Raw genomic sequence first — 19,681 nt, 5'->3', positions numbered from 1 at the left:
TTTCCATGTCTTTGTGACAGGATCGTATGTACAACAAGTTAAAAATATGTTTCTCTGACTTACTTCTTCAATTCTATCTCTCAGGTCAATTTCCACAAATGATGACAAGTCTTTCGGTAGTTGCTAAGACAAAAGAAAATGCAATATAGTTGAAAAGCATCTATGGATGGAATTGCATCTTAAATATAGAAGGGTCTAATGAAAAAGCAAGAAATACTTTTCATAAGGAAAAGCGGTTGTTTTGTTTATAATTTCATTGTTTCATTGTAAAGCGAAGCAATATCAAAGAATTATGTAAAACTCAGGCATCTCAAATTAGCATCTTTGGCATTTTTCAAAGCAATGAATTTGCAGGAGGGGAGGGAGGAGAATATTGTGAAATCCATTGCTAGAGCAAATTTTTGCTTTTATCTTCCAGTATACAGTACATCTTCTGTTTCAGTTTCTGCCTTCACATTTAAACATAGATTTTTTTATTTTTTTTAAAAAGCTGTTCAGCTATTGGCAGTGTTTTCTCTATCACAAGCTTGTGACACTGATGCGTTTCTTCTCTGTTTGGTTGTTATCATTTTGTTTGCTTGATTAGTATTTCTAGCCAGCTTTGCCAAAAGACAAGAAGTCTATCATTTGCTTCTGCCACCCTGGGGATGTCAGAGTCCCTGCTTGTCCTGCCATCGTGGTGTGTTGATAGGATAGGCATAGGAAGTGTTGGCAGGAAATATGGAACTTTGGAACGGGTAGTTATTAAGAGAGTATCATTGTTCAGAATGTTCTAATTATCATCTACACTGTTTGTGATCAATTTTAGCAAATCTTCTCAACATCTGAGCTCTCCAGGACTCGGAATCCGTGGGGGCAGGGGGGAAAGAGAAACAAGTGTTGTAATGTGCACCCAGATGTTCTCACAAAAGTAATCTATGTTGCCTACTCTTCATATATAAAAATTTTCCAGTTTAGCAATTTTTTCCATTACGGTGATGAAGTTATACTCCACTGGACTCTACTTTCAGATCCTCTCTTTTCCACATTACTTGATCCTTGAACAGAAACCACATTGGGTAGCCAAAATCTAATGGTCTAGACTCTAGCCACATCTAATTAAAAATAGAACAAAACAAAATAAAAAGTCTTAAGTGTTGTACATCAGAAACCACCCTTCTATCTTTTTTCTGAGAAACGGTGGGGACTGTAATGCACTCATTATGTCAAATCCAGCTGTACTACATCTGCATCAGCATAGATTTGCCCACTCTTTCATTAGCATGAGGAGATGGATTGACAATGCCATTTATTTAGGACCTGCATCCGTTTTGCTAACTCTACTCCCAGCTGCAAAACTCCAGTCACTATATAAATCTAACACAGATGAACAAATAATGAGCCACATGATGCATTTAAGGAATATACCATTCCCAGTACAATATATTGGTTAACACAGAAATTATTTTAAAATCCCTGTTGTCCAACAACCTTTTGTTTACTGCTGTCCACTATAGCAGAAGCAACTTGTCCATGGCTGGTCTCTTTATCTTTGTTAATTTCACACACTTTCTTCTTTATCACTTTCAGACTGGATGGGAAAGGAAAAGGCAACATTTAATCTCCTTGCCTAGGGATTCAACTAACAACTGAAAATAAATTGGAATTCAGAGCAATAGCTTATATTTCATCTTTTTAAATATATTACTATAGAGCAAATAACATTTTATAATGACTATTTATATAAAAGGTTTTAAAAACCCTCCAGCTTTATTGGGTATTAATGCTTTTCTGATTGTTAGCTACCTACTGTAAAGAAAGATTGGGGATAAATATTTAAAAATGTGAATTCTAATTCTAAAATTTTAACTCTAATTCTATTCAAAATACATTTGTAGTTCCAGCCCCACTTCCTTTTGGACTGGGTTCCTAGCAGAGAGGTCTATGAGGTGGAAGGTGATGTTCAAACCACCATCTCAACTCTTGGCTTCAATATAACAATCAGATGCCCAAAGATGTGTATCACTTTTTAAAATAAATATCCTACGGCTTTAATAAATTTAACATATTCGGTAGAAGAACTGGAGTATGTCTTTCCATGTCTTTGTGACAGGATCGTATGTACAACAAGTTAAAAATATGTTTCTCTGACTTACTTCTTCAATTCTATCTCTCAGGTCAATTTCCACAAATGATGACAAGTCTTTCGGTAGTTGCTAAGACAAAAGAAAATGCAATATAGTTGAAAAGCATCTATGGATGGAATTGCATCTTAAATATAGAAGGGTCTAATGAAAAAGCAAGAAATACTTTTCATAAGGAAAAGCGGTTGTTTTGTTTATAATTTCATTGTTTCATTGTAAAGCAAAGCAATATCAAAGAATTATGTAAAACTCAGACATCTCAAATTAGCATCTTTGGCATTTTTCAAAGCAATGAATTTGCAGGAGGGGAGGGAGGAGAATATTGTGAAATCCATTGCTAGAGCAAATTTTTGCTTTTATCTTCCAGTATACAGTACATCTTCTGTTTCAGTTTCTGCCTTCACATTTAAACATAGATTATTATTTTTTTTAAAAAAAAAGCTGTTCAGCTATTGGCAGTGTTTTCTCTATCACAAGCTTGTGACACTGATGCGTTTCTTCTCTGTTTGGTTGTTATCATTTTGTTTGCTTGATTAGTATTTCTAGCCAGCTTTGCCAAAAGACAAGAAGTCTATCATTTGCTTCTGCCACCCTGGGGATGTCAGAGTCCCTGCTTGTCCTGCCATCGTGGTGTGTTGATAGGATAGGCATAGGAAGTGTTGGCAGGAAATATGGAACTTTGGAACGGGTAGTTATTAAGAGAGTATCATTGTTCAGAATGTTCTAATTATCGTCTACACTGTTTGTGATCAATTTTAGCAAATCTTCTCAACATCTGAGCTCTCCAGGACTCGGAATCCGTGGGGGCAGGGGGGAAAGAGAGAAACAAGTGTTGTAATGTGCACCCAGATGTTCTCACAAAAGTAATCTATGTTGCCTACTCTTCATATATAAACATTTTCCAGTTTAGCAATTTTTTCCATTACGGTGATGAAGTTATACTCCACTGGACTCTACTTTCAGATCCTCTCTTTTCCACATTACTTGATCCTTGAACAGAAACCACATTGGGTAGCCAAAATCTAATGGTCTAGACTCTAGCCACATCTAATTAAAAATAGAACAAAACAAAATAAAAAGTCTTAAGTGTTGTACATCAGAAACCACCCTTCTATCTTTTTTCTGAGAAACGGTGGGGACTGTAATGCACTCATTATGTCAAATCCAGCTGTACTACATCTGTATCAGCATAGATTTGCCCACTCTTTCATTAGCATGAGGAGATGGATTGACAATGCCATTTATTTAGGACCTGCATCCGTTTTGCTAACTCTACTCCCAGCTGCAAAACTCCAGTCACTATATAAATCTAACACAGATGAACAAATAATGAGCCACATGATGCATTTAAGGAATATACCATTCCCAGTACAATATATTGGTTAACACAGAAATTATTTTTAAAAATCCCTGTTGTCCAACAACCTTTTGTTTACTGCTGTCCACTATAGCAGAAGCAACTTGTCCATGGCTGGTCTCTTTATCTTTGTTAATTTCACACACTTTCTTCTTTATCACTTTCAGACTGGATGGGAAAGGAAAAGGCAACATTTAATCTCCTTGCCTAGGGATTCAACTAACAACTGAAAATAAATTGGAATTCAGAGCAATAGCTTATATTTCATCTTTTTAAATATATTACTATAGAGCAAATAACATTTATACAAGGGGATGATGGCAAAAATTTCCAAATGGGAATTGCAGCTCTGCTGTTTTAGTTCTGCATATTTTTTAATTTGTTGGTTGTATGATGGACATAAAAAGGAGGCAGCGCTATGACTGTATTGCTGCGGCTGCCATCTTGCTTATTGTTATCCTCTGGTGAATGATTATGATGCTGTACAGCTCAAGCTAAAACAGAATTAAATCAAACAGGAGGAGAACAATGTAATAAGATTCAACAAAACTACCAAAATTAAAATTACTACCAGGTAAGAGTTGGGGGCTGGGGTATTGTGTCACAGCATTGCTCTTATGCCAGGAAACCTCAGGGAGTAACACTGGGGGTCTTCCCACCCGATAGCTATGCTGTTGGGTGCCATGTTCTACCCTCCAATTTTTACATTTCTATGAAACCACTTGGGATGGTCATCACGGGTTTTAAAGTTGGTTGTCACTCATATGCAGAAGACCCTCTGATGTGATAATGTCTCAATAGGGGAAACTGTTCAAGTCCTTGAACCAATGTTTCCTTCAAGGATAGAATGGATGGAGCTACTAAACTGAGGCTGGCTCTACTAAAATGGAAATATTTGTAAATATATTGAGGAGTTTATTTGTTATAAATAGAGTTGCATGTTCTCTGAAAAAAAGAGTACTGCATTTACTTTCAAGGCACTCTTATCTCTTACTTTACATTTTCTTTTTTGTTATTAAAATGTACCCTGTCTCTAAAAATAGGTGAAATGACCTTCAAGTAAGGTCCTTCAATTGCTCCTGGTAATATCTTGGTCACATTCATCACATTTTCTTGGCAAGTCTATGGAAAAACTGTTTGCCATTGCCTTCCAGAATGTTTTTGGCTTCTTCACTTTAATTTCTACTTAAGGTCATTTCTATATGTTTACATAAAGTCATTTCTACGTATTTGTGGCATTTCCATGCAGAGATCCCTTCTGGGGAATAGAATTGCTCCATTAAGACTCACAATAAAAGCTGACAATGGTTTTGGTGCAAAAGAATGAAGGATGCAGTGATTATGGTGGCTGATTCTACAAAAGAATTCCAATGAGTTCAATATGCCCATCAGTAATTCAATTATTAGAATGAAACTGAAAGGTTTGAGCCACTGTTAGAAAGCCATTCTGTCTATCCATGAGTGTACTTGAAACATTGGTTGTTTTGCATGATTGTGCTGTAATAACCATGGGTTGTTAAATAATACACAAAGTTCGATTTACATGCCAAATTGAACCAAACCAAAGAAATAAACTGCAGCTTAGCAGGTTGTTTGGATCCAATCACTTCTGTCTGCAAATCGTGGATTAGGGCTTTATGTGTTTCAAATGCTGTATTAGTCCAGATTGTTTTTTTCCATTTATGTTTTCTTTTAACCGGTATTAGATTTTGTATGCTATCCAGAGTTTGCTGAACTGGCAAAAAATATTTAATGAAATGAATATTATGCAATCTCAGGTGACTATGATTTGGTAACCATGGCTAAACAAATTTTGCCTTAACATGAAAGCAAACAATATATAGGCATTGTACAAATCAATAAATTAGAATTAAGAAAACAATATTACTGTAATTCTCATTAGATAGCCAATGGAGCTGGCTGAGCATAGGCAGGGTTATAAGTACATTATTGTTACACCATTAGATTGATACCATTACTTTCACAGAATTGTGATAATAATATATTGTATGTGCAGAATTGTGACAATAATATATAGTATGTAAAGTGGATTAGACAAATATATTCTAGGTAAACATATTCACAGCTAGAGTAGATAGTAGCAGCTAAAAAAGAACCCTCAAATACTTGAGCAACATGACAATTAGAGAAAGAATGAAAGTGTGTTGAAGGCTGTTCCCTTCAAACTCTGTTTCGCTGTCACATCTGGAAAATCACAATGAAGAACAGAATGTTGGACCACACATCCAGACTTATTCTTATATTATTACCAAATTACACTTGCATCGGACTGTTACATAGAAATGCTTTTTACCAGCGAAGATCTTCTTCTGTACTCAGTACTTCTTCTTTACCTGAAATTTCTAGAAAAAGGAAAAGTTACATTAGATTTGTAAATAGAGTCCTGGAATCTCATTTTGTTCCAAAGACTGTCTTACCCCCAATAATATAAAAATTGCAGGGCGGATATCAGAATATGTAGAATTAGTAATTTCTGCAATGAGTAAGAAGTTACGGCTCTTGTAGCAAAAGACATGGTGGCTCAGTGGCTAGGACGCTGAGCTTGTCGATCGAAAGGTCAGCAGTCCAGCAATTCGAATGCCTAGTGCTGCGTAATCCCTAGTGAGCTCCCGTTACTTGTCCCAGCTTCTGCCAACCTAGCAGTTTGAAAGCATGTAAAAAATGCAAGTAGAAAAATAGGGACCTCTTTGGTGGGAAGGTAACAGTGTTCCATGCGCCTTTGGTGTTTAATCATGCCAGCCACATGACCACAGAGACGTCTTCAGACAGCGCTGGCTCATCAGCCTAGAGTCGGGAATGACTAGCACATATGTGCGAGGGGAACCTTTACCTTTACCTTTAGAAAAAGGCAGAGAACTACAGTATCTTGCAACCCAAAGGTGCTGAAAGCAAGCATGACCTGGATGACTGAGAATCATCATAGACACTTCTTGTTGCAACTAATTTTTCAATTAATTATACTGATCATAGCACAATGTAAGGTTTTTTTTCTCCTCGCCAAGCTATCTAACTGGATAAGGAAGTCTTTTTTTTTTTGTTAAGAGCAAAGTTTAATGGAGGCGAGGTTTAAACAGACAAGTAGAACTGTGACAAACGGTTACAAATGTTCTTTCTCAAATGTTGTTCAATAATATGATTTCTAAGTTTCTTACCTGCTTTCTGCAATGTCTTTTCAATTAGACCAGCTAGTTCAGGCTTCAGTGCATGACTGCCAAGTCTGACACTCTTACATCTGTGGAGATCAGAGCTTTCGGCAACTCGGTGGGTGCCTGGGGATAGCTTAGTTGCAAAAGTCACACCTTGGAGTCGTTTCCTGTGTGCCATAGCTATAGCCTTTGGCATCTTTTGAGTCTTCATGTTAACTGATCATGGAGAATAATGAAGTCCTGTTTAGGTTATATATTTCCTTAATGTGCCTTGAAAAGATGTGGCTTTTATTCACACTGAATTGTTGCAAAGTTTCTATGACATCACAAAAGAGACTAAAACAATTGTCACAGTCACCAACACTGCTCAGCTTGAAGATTCTTCTAAACCTGGTATGTATTCAATTTGGGATTTTACTTTAGATATCAAAATTTGAGGCAGCTTTTAAAAATAGCTGGTATGATATAGTGATTCAGGAAATTAGTGTTACTCATATTTAATGACAAAGAACTAAGAATAAAATAAAAACATAACAGAATAAATTTCTACTGCAGGATTTTGGCATTCAATTAAATGCTTATCATTGCTAACTATCTCCAATACCATTACTGATTTTTTAAAATACAATGTAAGCCATCTACATAATTTTGGGCTTTGTCATTAAATTCTTTGACTTTCCCATTACTCTACAAAATATATCGTTCAGAATTCAGCTGCTGATACAGAAAGACCATATTCCTTTATTTAAAAAAAAAGGAGAAAATACTAGGAAAAAGATGGGGAAAGGAAACAAAAGAAAACGAAAGATGCAAGTAAATCCATTTCAGGAGATAAATCAACTGAAAATAATGCAACAGAAAAATTGAGAAGGAATCATACATGTTTCCATTTCCAAAAAATTCTTTACATAATTACTTCTGTGATGTTAAACTATGAACATATGTATATGAAATAGCACTTTATTTTTGTATTCCTTTCTTATTTTTCAGACACTTAGCAATCTAACAATGGATTAAGTAAGGTCAAGCCTTTTAATTAGGTAGACTTACCTAGTAATTTTATACTTATTTTTATCCAATGCAAAAATGGACTATCAAATAATTTAGTTGATTGTATGCCTATAGCTGTTTCACATATTAAATTTAGTTAATCTTCTATCGTATTAACCCTTTGAGGGGGGGTGGGTGGGTTTAAGATACTGGAAGCTGAACACTTAATTATTTACTTGATTACAGATAGTCCTCGGCTCACAACTACAACTGGGACCAGAATTTTTGTTGCTAAGCAAAGCAGTTCAGTAAATCTGACAGTTATTAAGCTAATTCAGCTTCCCTCAATGACTATGCTTGTCGGGAGCCAGCTGGGAAGGTCGTAAATGGTGATCACATGACCCTGGATATTGTAACCATTGCAAATACATGCCAGTTGCCAAGTGCCCCAATTTTGATCATGTGGCGGTGGTGATGCTGTGAAGGCCAAAAGTGCAAGGACTGGTTACAAGTCACTTTTTTTAGTGACTTGTAACTTTGATTGCTTAATTGGTTGTAAGTTGAGAAATACCTATATTTACAAACATGACAGCTGATTCTTAAAACATATTATTTTGCATTTTCTTCCTTACATTATTAAAGAATAAGAGTGGTGTGGTGGCCTAGAGGTGGAGCTCTCACCTCACAATCAGGAGGCTGCGAATTCGATCCTAGGTAGAGGCACATATTTCTCTCACTGGGCACAATGAGACTATATCTGCTGCAAACTCTGCATTGGCGACAGGAAGGGCATCCAGCCAGTAAACACTCAGCTCCATTCAGTTGCCCTGACTCCACCCTGATTCAAGGGATTATGGGGTCATTAAAAGACAAAAAAAAAATTATTGAAGAATTATTTCTGAACAAATATAACTTTTCTTTTTTTAAAAAAATGGATTGTTTTGTTTATAATTGAACCAATTGACACTAGATTTCATTGATAGCCAAAGCAATACTGTTTCTCTGCTGCTTGTGAGCCGTGGTAATGCAGTGGTTAGAGTACAGTACTGCAGGCTACTTCTGCTGCCTGCTGGCTGCCTGCAATTTGACAGTTCAAATCTCTCAGGCTCAAGGTTGACTCATCCTTCCATCCTTCTGAGATGGGTAAAATGAGGACCCAAATTCTTGGGGGCAATATGCTGACTTGTAAACTGCTTAGGGAGAGTTGTAAAGCACAAGGCTATGTTGTTTGAAAACAAAAGCAGGCTTTGTCCAAAGTGAATGAGAATTGGCTCATTCACTTTGGCTATTGCAGTTGATTAATTGACTGATCAAAGAGATAAAGCCAATATCCCTTCCGAATTCAAAGTCTTTGATATGTTGCTGTAGCCACTGTGTGTACCTAGCTGAAGATTCAGCTTCCACCTTTTAAAAAGGTTGTCAATATTGAGTTTGTAATGAATACACATACATTTTTCAGAAATAAAACACTTTTTAATTGGCAAATAGAACACACATTGCAGGTCATTAGTATTTTGTCAAAAGACTATTAAGTTACAAATACATTTTAAAAAAAACTGGCAGTTTCAAATGGCAGTTCAGAGCACATGGTGCTGTTTTCCCGTAGCACTTCTGTTGGCAATTGATAGGATATAAATTCTCACCTTGTAGTTTCCTAATGTAGCCTAATGCTAAGAACAAGAACCCTTAAAAATAGATGCTGCATAAGAGATTTGTCATTCTCTTCTTTGTATGGATTTGAATATGTGGGGCTGGTTTTGCAGACATCACTTTTAATATTAGAATCCAAAGAAGCTTTGCATCAAGTTGAATGTTCATTTATTGTGGTCCAAGAATTGTCTCATTTAGCCTGTAATATACGTCGCATTACTTTGACTTTTGTCAAAGCCCAACATGCAGTGAATCAGACTCTTAGAAAAGCTACAACATAACCAATCAGCTATATTGGGTTGGATCCAGAGCGTTAGCCATATCTAGGTTAACTGAAATATACAAGGCTTATTATGATGGTCATAATAAACGTTCTAGCTATCAGTGGGGCTTAAAGTGCAACTAACTTGATCTGGGTCCAAACCATTTTATAATTTTATAGCGCACATACACACACCCACATCAAACCCCCCCCCCCATATTTATTTGCAATAATGAGGTATGCTGCACATTCCATTTCACCTATTCAGGAGAACTTGTGGAGAGGGGATGTTAAAAGATCAAGGTTGTGATTGTATGGTTGTCATCTTGATTTTTTTTAAAAAAATCTTATGCTCTGCATCTACTCATAACATATTAACAAAAGTACAACTGTATGTTAATGTGATGAAAACAACCCAAACTAAACATATCTTTCATTATTGAAGCTGGATGATCTCACAGTTCTTGAAATACTTTTTGTTTAAATGCTTATATATAACAATCAGTAGTGCAAGGAGAACAGGAACTTCGACCTCATGCAACATTCAGTATAAAGCTTCAATAACTTTCTGTTAAGATCTCTTTACTGATATCTTGCTGCTTACACCTTATCTTGCAACTTTAAGGGAGCATGAAGAGTTAATATTACATTATAACTTTGCCGTCTTGTTTGTTTCATATGGAATGTTTTCCTACATTGATAATACTTCTGTGCAGGTTGTGCAAACCACCTTGTAAAAAATCTTTGTCTCTATTCCTTGCTGAAATGTTTTAGTATGTTGCAGTCAACCTCAGTAGAGAAGAAATAGTTTTTTGTATCAGAGACTACAACCATTCTTTGCTTTCCAAATTCCCTGAGGAAGAACCTGGTGAGGTCACCTACAGTACTACTTATTAAGTCAACTTTTCATTGATTAATTTTATCTCTAATTTCATCTGTAAATATCATCAAAAAAGAAGTGTGTGCTCACTTCACTCATTGAGAAATTGCTTATAGTTGATTTTATTTCTTACATGGAAATACAACAACAGTAAGAAATATATTGCATTTGAAATGGCCCTTAAATAGTAGAAAATCGTTAATTCTGATAATCAAACCATTGTTTTTGCAACTACTCTATGAGCATTCTTGTATTATACATACTTAAGTTGTTTGAATATGTATTTTTTCAGGTTTATAACATTTTAAGTTTATAGGAAAAAATAGAAATTGATTGCCTTAGTGGAAACAACTTTGTATCAAAAAATTCCAGGGAGTACCATTAAATAGTAGACTTTCTTTTTAGAAGCCAGTTCTTCTTAAACCAATAATATGCTGCTAATGCTAACAAAATACCCTGTTGTTCAGTCTTCTTAGGGTCAAGGCAAGCTCCAGTGAGGGGAGATTACATCTATAACCAACTGGGCTTTGCTTCATTAAAAAGCAAATGCTGCAAAGCTTTTTCTAATTGCTCTGTGGCATAATGCAAAGTAGCCCCTAATCAGCCATCAAAAATTAGAAATCTAGAAAAAGGCTCTCAGCCATGTAAAAGGAGTGTGGAAGTTGTCAATATGAAGTCCACAGGCTTTGATCATTGAACTGATCGCTAGATTCCAAGAAACCAGAGCAACACTTTTAAAAATGCAGAACAACACATATGATGAAAACCACCTAGAAGGCAGAGTTCCTTCATCTGTTAACACCAGATGAATAAAGTGCATAGCAACAATTGTAATAGTTCTTGGAGAGAGAGAAAACACTTAGCAAGCCTCAGCAAGCTTGACATTTGATATGTACATCTTGCTACAGGTGGCTTTTCTCTTTCTTCAGTCCTTCAGCTACACCTTCTAATAACTTTCTTCAGACTTCAAATGGAATGAGCTGAGATTTCTGACTGTTGCCTTATGTAACTTTGGAAGCTCTTGTCACCAATGGGGTGTTCCCTAGAAAGTGAAAAGAAAGAGGAAAAAGATGAAGGAAAGATTGACATGTTTATTCTTAATTTTCAGATTAAACAGCAAAATTCTCCACAAAAATATATTGATCAAAAATTCTGGTACGAATGATAGGATATTATTGTGAGATGGACATGCCTGTACAGTACATCATTTCACATGATGATTTAAAAAAATAAACAATGCATAATGGAAACCCATGGAATGAATGAAAATATATATATGTAGGTCTTGGCATTTTCGGGTCTTTTCCCGTGTAAGGTTGAGAGTATCTTGGCGACATTTCGACGAGGTCTCACTCATCATCTTCAGGCTGGTGTCTTCAGCTTCGTGCTTCTCGAGCAAAGAGTGGTTGGACCTGCCGTCTCTCTATAAATACTGGTGGGGAGGTGGGGAGTGTTGCTGTGAGCGGGTTGGTTGGATGTGTGCTTGCATCCTGATTGGTAGATGGAGTGGGTGTTTGCAGATTGGTTGGCTGTTTCGTAGCATCCTGTGTGGGTGTGGTCCTGGTCTTTTGTTCCTGAGCTTTGGTGTTGTAGCCTCTGAAGTTCTGTGATGTGATGTCTTGAGCAGATGGCTGTGATGCAGCATCCCAGGCCCTGGTTTGGCTCCGAGTCCAAGGTCCTGTCATGTGTTCCTGGTGTGTGTCAGCCTGCTTTGTGTAGGGATCGGAGGGGGGAGCAGCAGCCAGTGGTGCCAGCATGGTCTGGCTTCTGGATGGTGGTTGTTTTTCATCTGTGGGATGGGTTTGGGTTTGAATCTGGTGACGATGATTGGTGGTGGCATTGTGTGTTGTCCTGGGTCCGGGGTCAATTTTCGTGGCTGGGACTCGTTTGTTGACCAAGGCTGGTTTCCAGATGTCTGGTAGGCTGGAAGTGTCGTCCCGTTTGTTCATATTGTGGGGGTGTTTCTCTATTTCAATGGCTTCCATAATTATTCTCTTGTTATAGTGTTCAGTTTTGGAGATTAATTTGGTTCCTTCAAAATCAATTTTGTGTCCTGTGGTTTTAAGGTGCTGGAAAAGGGAGGAGGTTGTTTCTTCTTTTCTGATTGCGTTTTTGTGTTCTGCGATGCGTGCATTTATTCTCCTATTAGTTTGTCCAGTGTATGTGGCTGGGCAGATTTTGCAAGGTGTTTCATAGATTCTTTGGTTTTCTAGATGGATCTTGTCTTTGGGGTTTCTTAAGATGTTGGCTATTTTTTGGTCTGTGCAGAAAGCTGTCGATGTTGTGTTTGTGGAGAATTTTGCTGATTTTATCTCTGGTGCCTTTGATGTACGGGAGGAGGACGATGCCGTTGTCTTGTTCTGTGTCTTGGTTCTTGGGCGGTGTCTCCCTTTGGATTAGGCTGGTAATTGTGTTTCTTTGGTATCCGTTGGAGAGTGATAAGTTTGTGAGAGTGTGTAATTCAGTTTTCAGGTGGTCTTTGTCGGCTAGGTGTCTGGTCCTGGAGATGAGAGTCTTGGCTACGGAGCTGATCTGTGCAGGGTGGTGATGTGATTGTGCGTTTAAGTAGCGGTTGGTGTGTGTTTTTTTCTGGTAGATGTTGTGTCCTAGGAAGCCACTGAGTTTTTTGTAGATTAGGACATCCAGACAGGGGAGTTGGTTGTTAGCTTCTATTTCCATAGTGAATTGTATTTTGGGGTGTAGGCTGTTGAGATGTGTGAGGAAGTTGTCCAGTTTCTCCTTTCCATGTGGCCAAATTACGAAAGTGCCATCTACGTATCTAAGCCAGAGTTTGGGTTTGAGTTCAGATTTATCTAAAGCGTTGGTTTCAAAGTATTCCATGTGTAGGTTTGCCTATGCATGTATATAGCCGACCAATCTGCAAACACCCACTCCATCTACCAATCAGGATGCAACCACAGATCCAACCAACCCGCTCACAGCAACACTCCCTATCTCGACCAATCTGCAAACACCCACTCCATCTACCAATCAAGATGCAACCACACAGCCAACCAACCCGCTCACAGCAACACTCTCCACCTCCCCACCAATATCTATAGAGGGATGGCAGCTCCGACCACTCTTTGCTTGAGAAGCATGAAGCCGAAGATACCAGCCTGAAGATGATGGGTGAGACCTCGTCGAAAGATTGCCAAGATACTCTCAACCTTACATGGGAAAAGACCCGAAAATGCGAAGACCTACATTCCTATGCCCGTCAAAACCTATGAAAACACACACACGCACACACACACACACATATATATATATGTATATATGTTTTCTGAGGTTTTCACGGGTGTTTGTATATAGGTCTTTGGTTGTTCGGGTTTTCTCCCGTGTAAGATTGGAAGTGTCTTGGCGACGTTTCGACGAAGCCTCATTCGTCATCTTCAGGCTTCAGCTTCGTGCTTCTGGGAGCAATGTGTGATCGCAGCTGTTTCTTCCTTTTAACTGCTAGTGGGGGTTTGAACTGATTGGGTGGGAGCTTGGCTGTGCTCTGATTGGATGGGGTTTTTTCTGTGCTCTGATTGGCTGGGTGTGTGTCCTGTGTTGGTGGGGGCTTGGTTGTGCTCAGTCTAGTCTGTGCTGCAGGGGGATTTGAGCTGGTGAGCTGCATAGCTGTTGTTTGGCTTTGTGGTCGTGCTACATCTTCATAGTGGGTGTCAGTCTGCTGCATGAATGGATTGGAGGGGTTTGAAATGGCTAATGTTGCAGCTGCGGTCTGGCTTCTGGTCCTTGGTCGTGCTTCATGATCAGTGTGGGTTTGGGTCTGCTTTCTGGGTGGATATGTGGTGGTGACATCCTGTGTGGACCTTGTGAGTGTGGGTCTGCTGTCCTTCCTCGTGTTAGGAACTCGTTTGTCAATAAGGGCGGGTTTCCAAATGGCTGGTAGGCGGGAGGTGTCATCTCGTTTGTTCATGCTGTGTGGGCGTTTCTCTATCTCAATGGCTTCTCTGATTATTCTGTTGTTAAAGTGTTCAGTTTTGGCGATAGTTCTGGTCTTTTTAAAGTCAATATCATGTCCTGTGACTTTAAAGTGTTGGACCAGGGAAGAAGTTGGTTCCTCTTTTTTGAATGAGTTCTTGTGTTCTTCAATGCATGCACTTATTCTTCTGTTGGTTTGTCCAATGTATGTGGTGGGGCAGGCGGTGCATGGGATTTCATATACTCCTTGATTTTCTAACTCAATTTTGTCTTTGGGGTTTCTTAGGATGGTGGATATTTTTCTGTTTGTGCAGAATGCTGTCTTGATGTTGTGTTTGTGGAGGATCTTGCTGATTCTGTCTGTGGTGCCTTTTATATATGGGAGGAGGGCTGTGCCGTTTTCTTGTTCTCTGTCTTGGATTTTAGTGGGGGGTTCTTTTTGGATTAGCTTGGTAATCTTATTTGTTTGGAATCCATTGGATGTTAGTACGTTAGTGAGAGTGTCTAGTTCGGGTTTTAGGTGTTGTTCATCAGCTAAGCATTTTGTTCTGGAGATGAGTGTCTTGGCTACGGAGTTGATCTGTGCTGGGTGGTGGTGTGAGAGTGCATGCAGATAGCGGTTTGTGTGTGTTTTCTTCTGGTAGATGGTGTGTCCTAGGGAGCCATTGGGTTTTCTGTAGACTAAGACATCCAGGAAGGGAAGTTGGTTATTAACTTCTGTTTCCATGGTGAACTGTATTTTGGGGTGTAGGCTATTAGCCATTTCAAACCCCTTCAATCCATTCATGCAGCAGACTGACACCCACTATGAAGATGTAGCACGACCACAAAGCCAAACAACAGCTATGCAGCTCACCAGCTCAAATCCCCCTGCAGGACAGACTAGACTGAGCACAACCAAGCCCCCACCAACACAGGACACACCCCCAGCCAATCAGAGCACAGAAAAAACCCCATCCAATCAGAGCACAGCCAAGCTCCCACCCAATCAGTTCAAACCCCCACTAGCAGTTAAAAGGAAGAAACAGCTGCGATCACACATTGCTCCCAGAAGCACGAAGCTGAAGCCTGAAGATGACGAATGAGACTTCGTCGAAACGTCGCCAAGACACTTCCAATCTTACACGGGAGAAAACCCGAACAACCAAAGACCTATATGTATATATGTATATATGTATATATGTATACACACACACACACACACACACACACACACACACGTCTTTGTAAGCAACACAGATCGTATAGCTTGAAAACCCAGAGATTTAGGGAATAATCCCATGATTGTCTGAATTAAGATTTGGCAAAATTAAACTGTAAAGCAAGAACAGGAAAAGACACAGAGTATGTGATTTGCCTGCACAGGAGATGCCTTATTACATTAAAGAAATATGCTGATAGGAAGATTGTGTTAGAAAATGACAGCGGCTATTCTTGTAGTGAATGAGTGAAACAAATAGTTTTGTGCTGAAATTACAATTTATCTTTCTCGGTTAATGTGGCAGAAGAAACAGGCCATTAATCCATCTAACTGAATATGCTGTAAATAAAATACCAGCTTCTCCTGATATTTGGCAACTTTCTTCAGAACAAAATAGCCTGATATTTCACTGTTTGTCTAGTTTCCTCTGTAAATATCATGTAGTATTGCAAGAGAAAGGGGGGATTGCCCAAGACATTATGATTTTTATTCCAGTATTGCTATGGATATTTATTTTGAAAGGGATGGTGGTGGTGGCTATCACCATTTGAATTACTGCTGGGCATAAGAGTAATTTATAGCTTGTAACTTCCAAGGATTTCAAATCACCAGGACCAGATGGATTACACCCCAAGGTTGTGAAGGAACTGGCCGACGAGATATCAGAACCACTGAACTGTATCTTTCAAAGATCCTGGAGCACCGGTGAGCTGCCAGAGGACTGGGAAAGAGCTGATGTAGTTCCAAACTTCAAAAAAGGGGAAAAAAAAGATAGATCCAGGAAACTACAGACCTATCAGCCTGACCTCGATACCAGGGAAATTCTGGAAAAGATAATTAAGCAATGAATCAGCGAACATCTAAAAGCAAACAAAGTAATAACCAAAAGCCAACATGGGTTTGTCAAAAACAGATCATGCCAGATTAATATTATTGCATTCTTTGACAAAGTGACAAAACTAGTGGACCAGAGGAATGCTGTCAATAAAATTTACTTGGACTTCAGTAAGGCATTTGACAAAGTAGAGCATAACCACCTACTTGATAAAACAGAAAAATGTGGGTTAGACAGCATCACCACCAGATAGATTCGTAACTGGCTGACCAACCACACTCAATGTGTAGTCCACAAAAGAACTGCATTTACATGGAGGGAGGTATGCAGTGTGGTATCCCAGGGCTCTGTTTTAGGCCCAGTACTCTTCAACATCTTCATCAATGATTTGGACGAGGGAATAGATGGGGAACTCATCAAATTTGCAGATGACACCAAGCTAGCAGGAATAGCCAACACTCCAGAAGATAGGCTTAAGATACAGAAGGTTCTTGACAGACTTGAACATTGGGCGCTATCCAACAAAATGAAATTCAATGATGAAAAAAATTAAGGTTCTACATTTAGGCAAGAAAAACAAAATGCAGAGGTACAGTATAAGTGGTACCTTGCTCAATAATGGTGACTGTGAGAGGGATCTTGGAGTCCTAGTGGATAATCACTTAAATATGAGCCAGCAGTGTGCTGTAGCTGCCAAAAGAACCAACACAGTTCTAGGCTGCATAAACAGAGGGATAAAATCAAGCTCACGTTAAGTGTTAATACCATTTTATAATGCCTTGATAGGCATTATAAGGCCATACTTGGAATACTACATCCAATTTTGGTTGCCACAATGTAAAAAAGATGTTGAGACTCTAGAAAGAGTGCAGAGAAGAGCAACAAAGATGATTAAAGGACTCGAGGATAAAACATATAAAAAACGGATGCTGGAACTGGATATGTCCTATCTTATGAAAAGTAAAACTAGGGGTGACATGATAGCAGTGTTCCGATATTTCAGGGGTTGCCACAAAGAAGAGGGAGTCAAACTGTTCTCCAAAGCACCTGTGGGTAGAACAAGAAGCAGTGGGTAGAAACTAATCAAGGAGTGAAGCAACTTAGAACTAAGGAGAAATTTCCTGACAGTCAGAACAATTAATCAGTGGAAAAACTTGCCTGCAGAAGTTGTAAATGCTCCAACACTGGAAGTTTTTAAGAAGAGATTAGACAATCATTTGTCTGAATTGGTGTAGGGTTTCCTGCCTAAGCAGGGGTTGGACTAAAAGACTTCTAAGGTCCCTTCCAACTCTGTTATTCTATTCTATTCTATTCTATTCTATTCTATTCTATTCTATTCTATTCTATTCTATTCTATTCTATTCTATTCTATTCTATTCTATTCTATTTCAAGTAGGAATCTTTGCCAGCCATGCCTGGAACTACCAATAGAAGAGAATACCGTGTTTCCCCGAAAATAAGATCACCCAGAAAATAATCCCTAGCATGATTTTTTAAGCATGCACCTAATATAAGCCCTACGCAAAAATAAGACCAACTTAAGAGCCTGCCCACTCCATCCTGTCTGTTTTTGTTTTCCCATGGCCATGGCTGTGATGGGGCAGGCAGCCGCATAGCACATCTGGCAGGCTGGACCGCATGCCTCCCCCACAATGCCGGATTGCTTTATCTTTAGAAGGGGAAAGCCGGCATGGCAATGGCTGGAGAATGGGGAGAGGCATGGGTGGCGAGGCGGGAATGAGGTGGAGGCCTGGGTCGGCCCTCCACCAGGCTGAAACAGGAGATAGAGCAGCTAGCCAAATTCGGCTTCAGGCGCAATGAATTAAAAAAGAGAGAAATCTTTGCTCTGATGTCTCCCTCTCAAGCCAGCTGCAATCACTCCCAATCGCTAGCCTAATCTGGCTTCAGGCACGATAAACTTAATAGGGGAGGAGTCTCCGCTTTAATGCCTCCGTCCTCAAGGCAATCGCAAGCAGTTCAGATCGCTAGCCAATACGGCTTCAGGCGCGATAAATTCAAAATGAAAATAATTTTATGGTTGGGGTCGCTACATCGTGGGGAATTGTATTAAAGGGGTCGCCACATCGTGGGGAATTGTATTAAAGGGGTCGCAGCACTATAAAGGTTGAGAACCACTGAGATAGAGGGAGGCAGACACCCAAAAGGCATTGTTCTGTGTGCCTCAGATCAGTAGCGTGCTGTGGACAGCATAGCTGATGTGGGTTGAGCGGTTTGAATTGTGGGGATTATCTAGTTGGATAATGAAATGTCTGCAAGAAAATAACCAGAGAGCACCAAGGACTCCATGTATTTGGAACTTCAAACATTTTCCTGTAATGCATGGGCTCCAATATTGAGCTATAGCCTTCCACAAAGCATTTAGAATGCTTCTCTTTGTCCAAGAAAAACTCATTTTTGCATGCAATATTCAGCAGCACAGATGCTTTAAGTGCTGCTGCTCTGAAGATGTCGATGCAAAACTAGTGTACTGTTAACTTCTTCCTCTCAAGAAAATCATACTGCTAATTGTTAATGATTTGAAATTAGCCCGCAGAAAACTGCCATTCTATGAAATGAACATCATTGGCACATGATATATGATGGTGGGGCAGAGTGACAGGCTCAATGACAATGCCATAGAGGAACAGATGGTGGAAATATGTTACAAATATGAACAAGCACTTTATGAGCAACCACTCAAGAAAGGCAACAAATCTATCCATTGCAGGCCATTAGTAAACTGAAACTTAACCAACATTCCTTGTTTCAGGGAGCCAAGTGCTGTTTCAACAGTGCTTGAGAGCATCCCACACTTACTGGCTTCCGTATTTTGTCTTCTTGAACTTATCCCTCTTGTACTGGGCATGTTCCTGTTCTAAGGTTTTAACATTTGCTATTATCTGTTTTAGTGTCTTATAGGTCTCTTGAGGATCATCAATGACAAAAGTTGAATATTCTTCTTGCTCTGGCCCATCATACACTGATTTGCTGCCACAAGCCTCTGTCAAAAGAGATTTCAAAAAAGAAAGATTTATAACTTGTGAGTCTAATAAGGATTACACATAATCAGGATTCAGTTAATGCTGTATCCCGGGAATGACAAGACAATCTTAAGAATAAAATTGAATAAGAGATAATACATCAGAGTAGTTTGACCATATAAAGAAATCCTGTAAGATCAGGTTTTCATTTGAAAATCCACAGGGAGTCAACTCCAAGCTGGGCATGGAGATAACAGTATTCATAAGGGGACTGCTAATGAGTTTTTATTGACAGTAGCAAATTA

At 38.9% G+C, this 19,681-nt stretch overlaps 1 protein-coding gene across 1 annotated transcript in view; it reads right to left on the bottom strand.

Moving 5' to 3' along the window:
- Positions 1-9,088: 9,088 nt before the first annotated feature.
- Positions 9,089-19,681, bottom strand: part of RASA3 (RAS p21 protein activator 3) — a 162,810-nt gene continuing 152,217 nt past the window's right edge. Inside the window, exons 23-24 of the mRNA XM_058185446.1 lie at positions 19,213-19,396; positions 9,089-11,471 (exon numbers count right to left, since the gene is read on the bottom strand). Coding sequence (XP_058041429.1) covers positions 11,396-11,471; positions 19,213-19,396 — 260 coding nt within the window. The 3' untranslated portion in view covers positions 9,089-11,395. The remainder of the gene's footprint in view (positions 11,472-19,212; positions 19,397-19,681) is intronic.

The sequence above is a fragment of the Ahaetulla prasina genome, chromosome 5 (assembly GCF_028640845.1).
Source record: "Ahaetulla prasina isolate Xishuangbanna chromosome 5, ASM2864084v1, whole genome shotgun sequence".
Taxonomy (NCBI): Eukaryota; Metazoa; Chordata; class Lepidosauria; order Squamata; family Colubridae; genus Ahaetulla; species Ahaetulla prasina.
The sequence above is the reverse complement of the archived record's forward strand: the minus strand, read 5'-3'. Positions and strand labels throughout refer to the sequence as shown.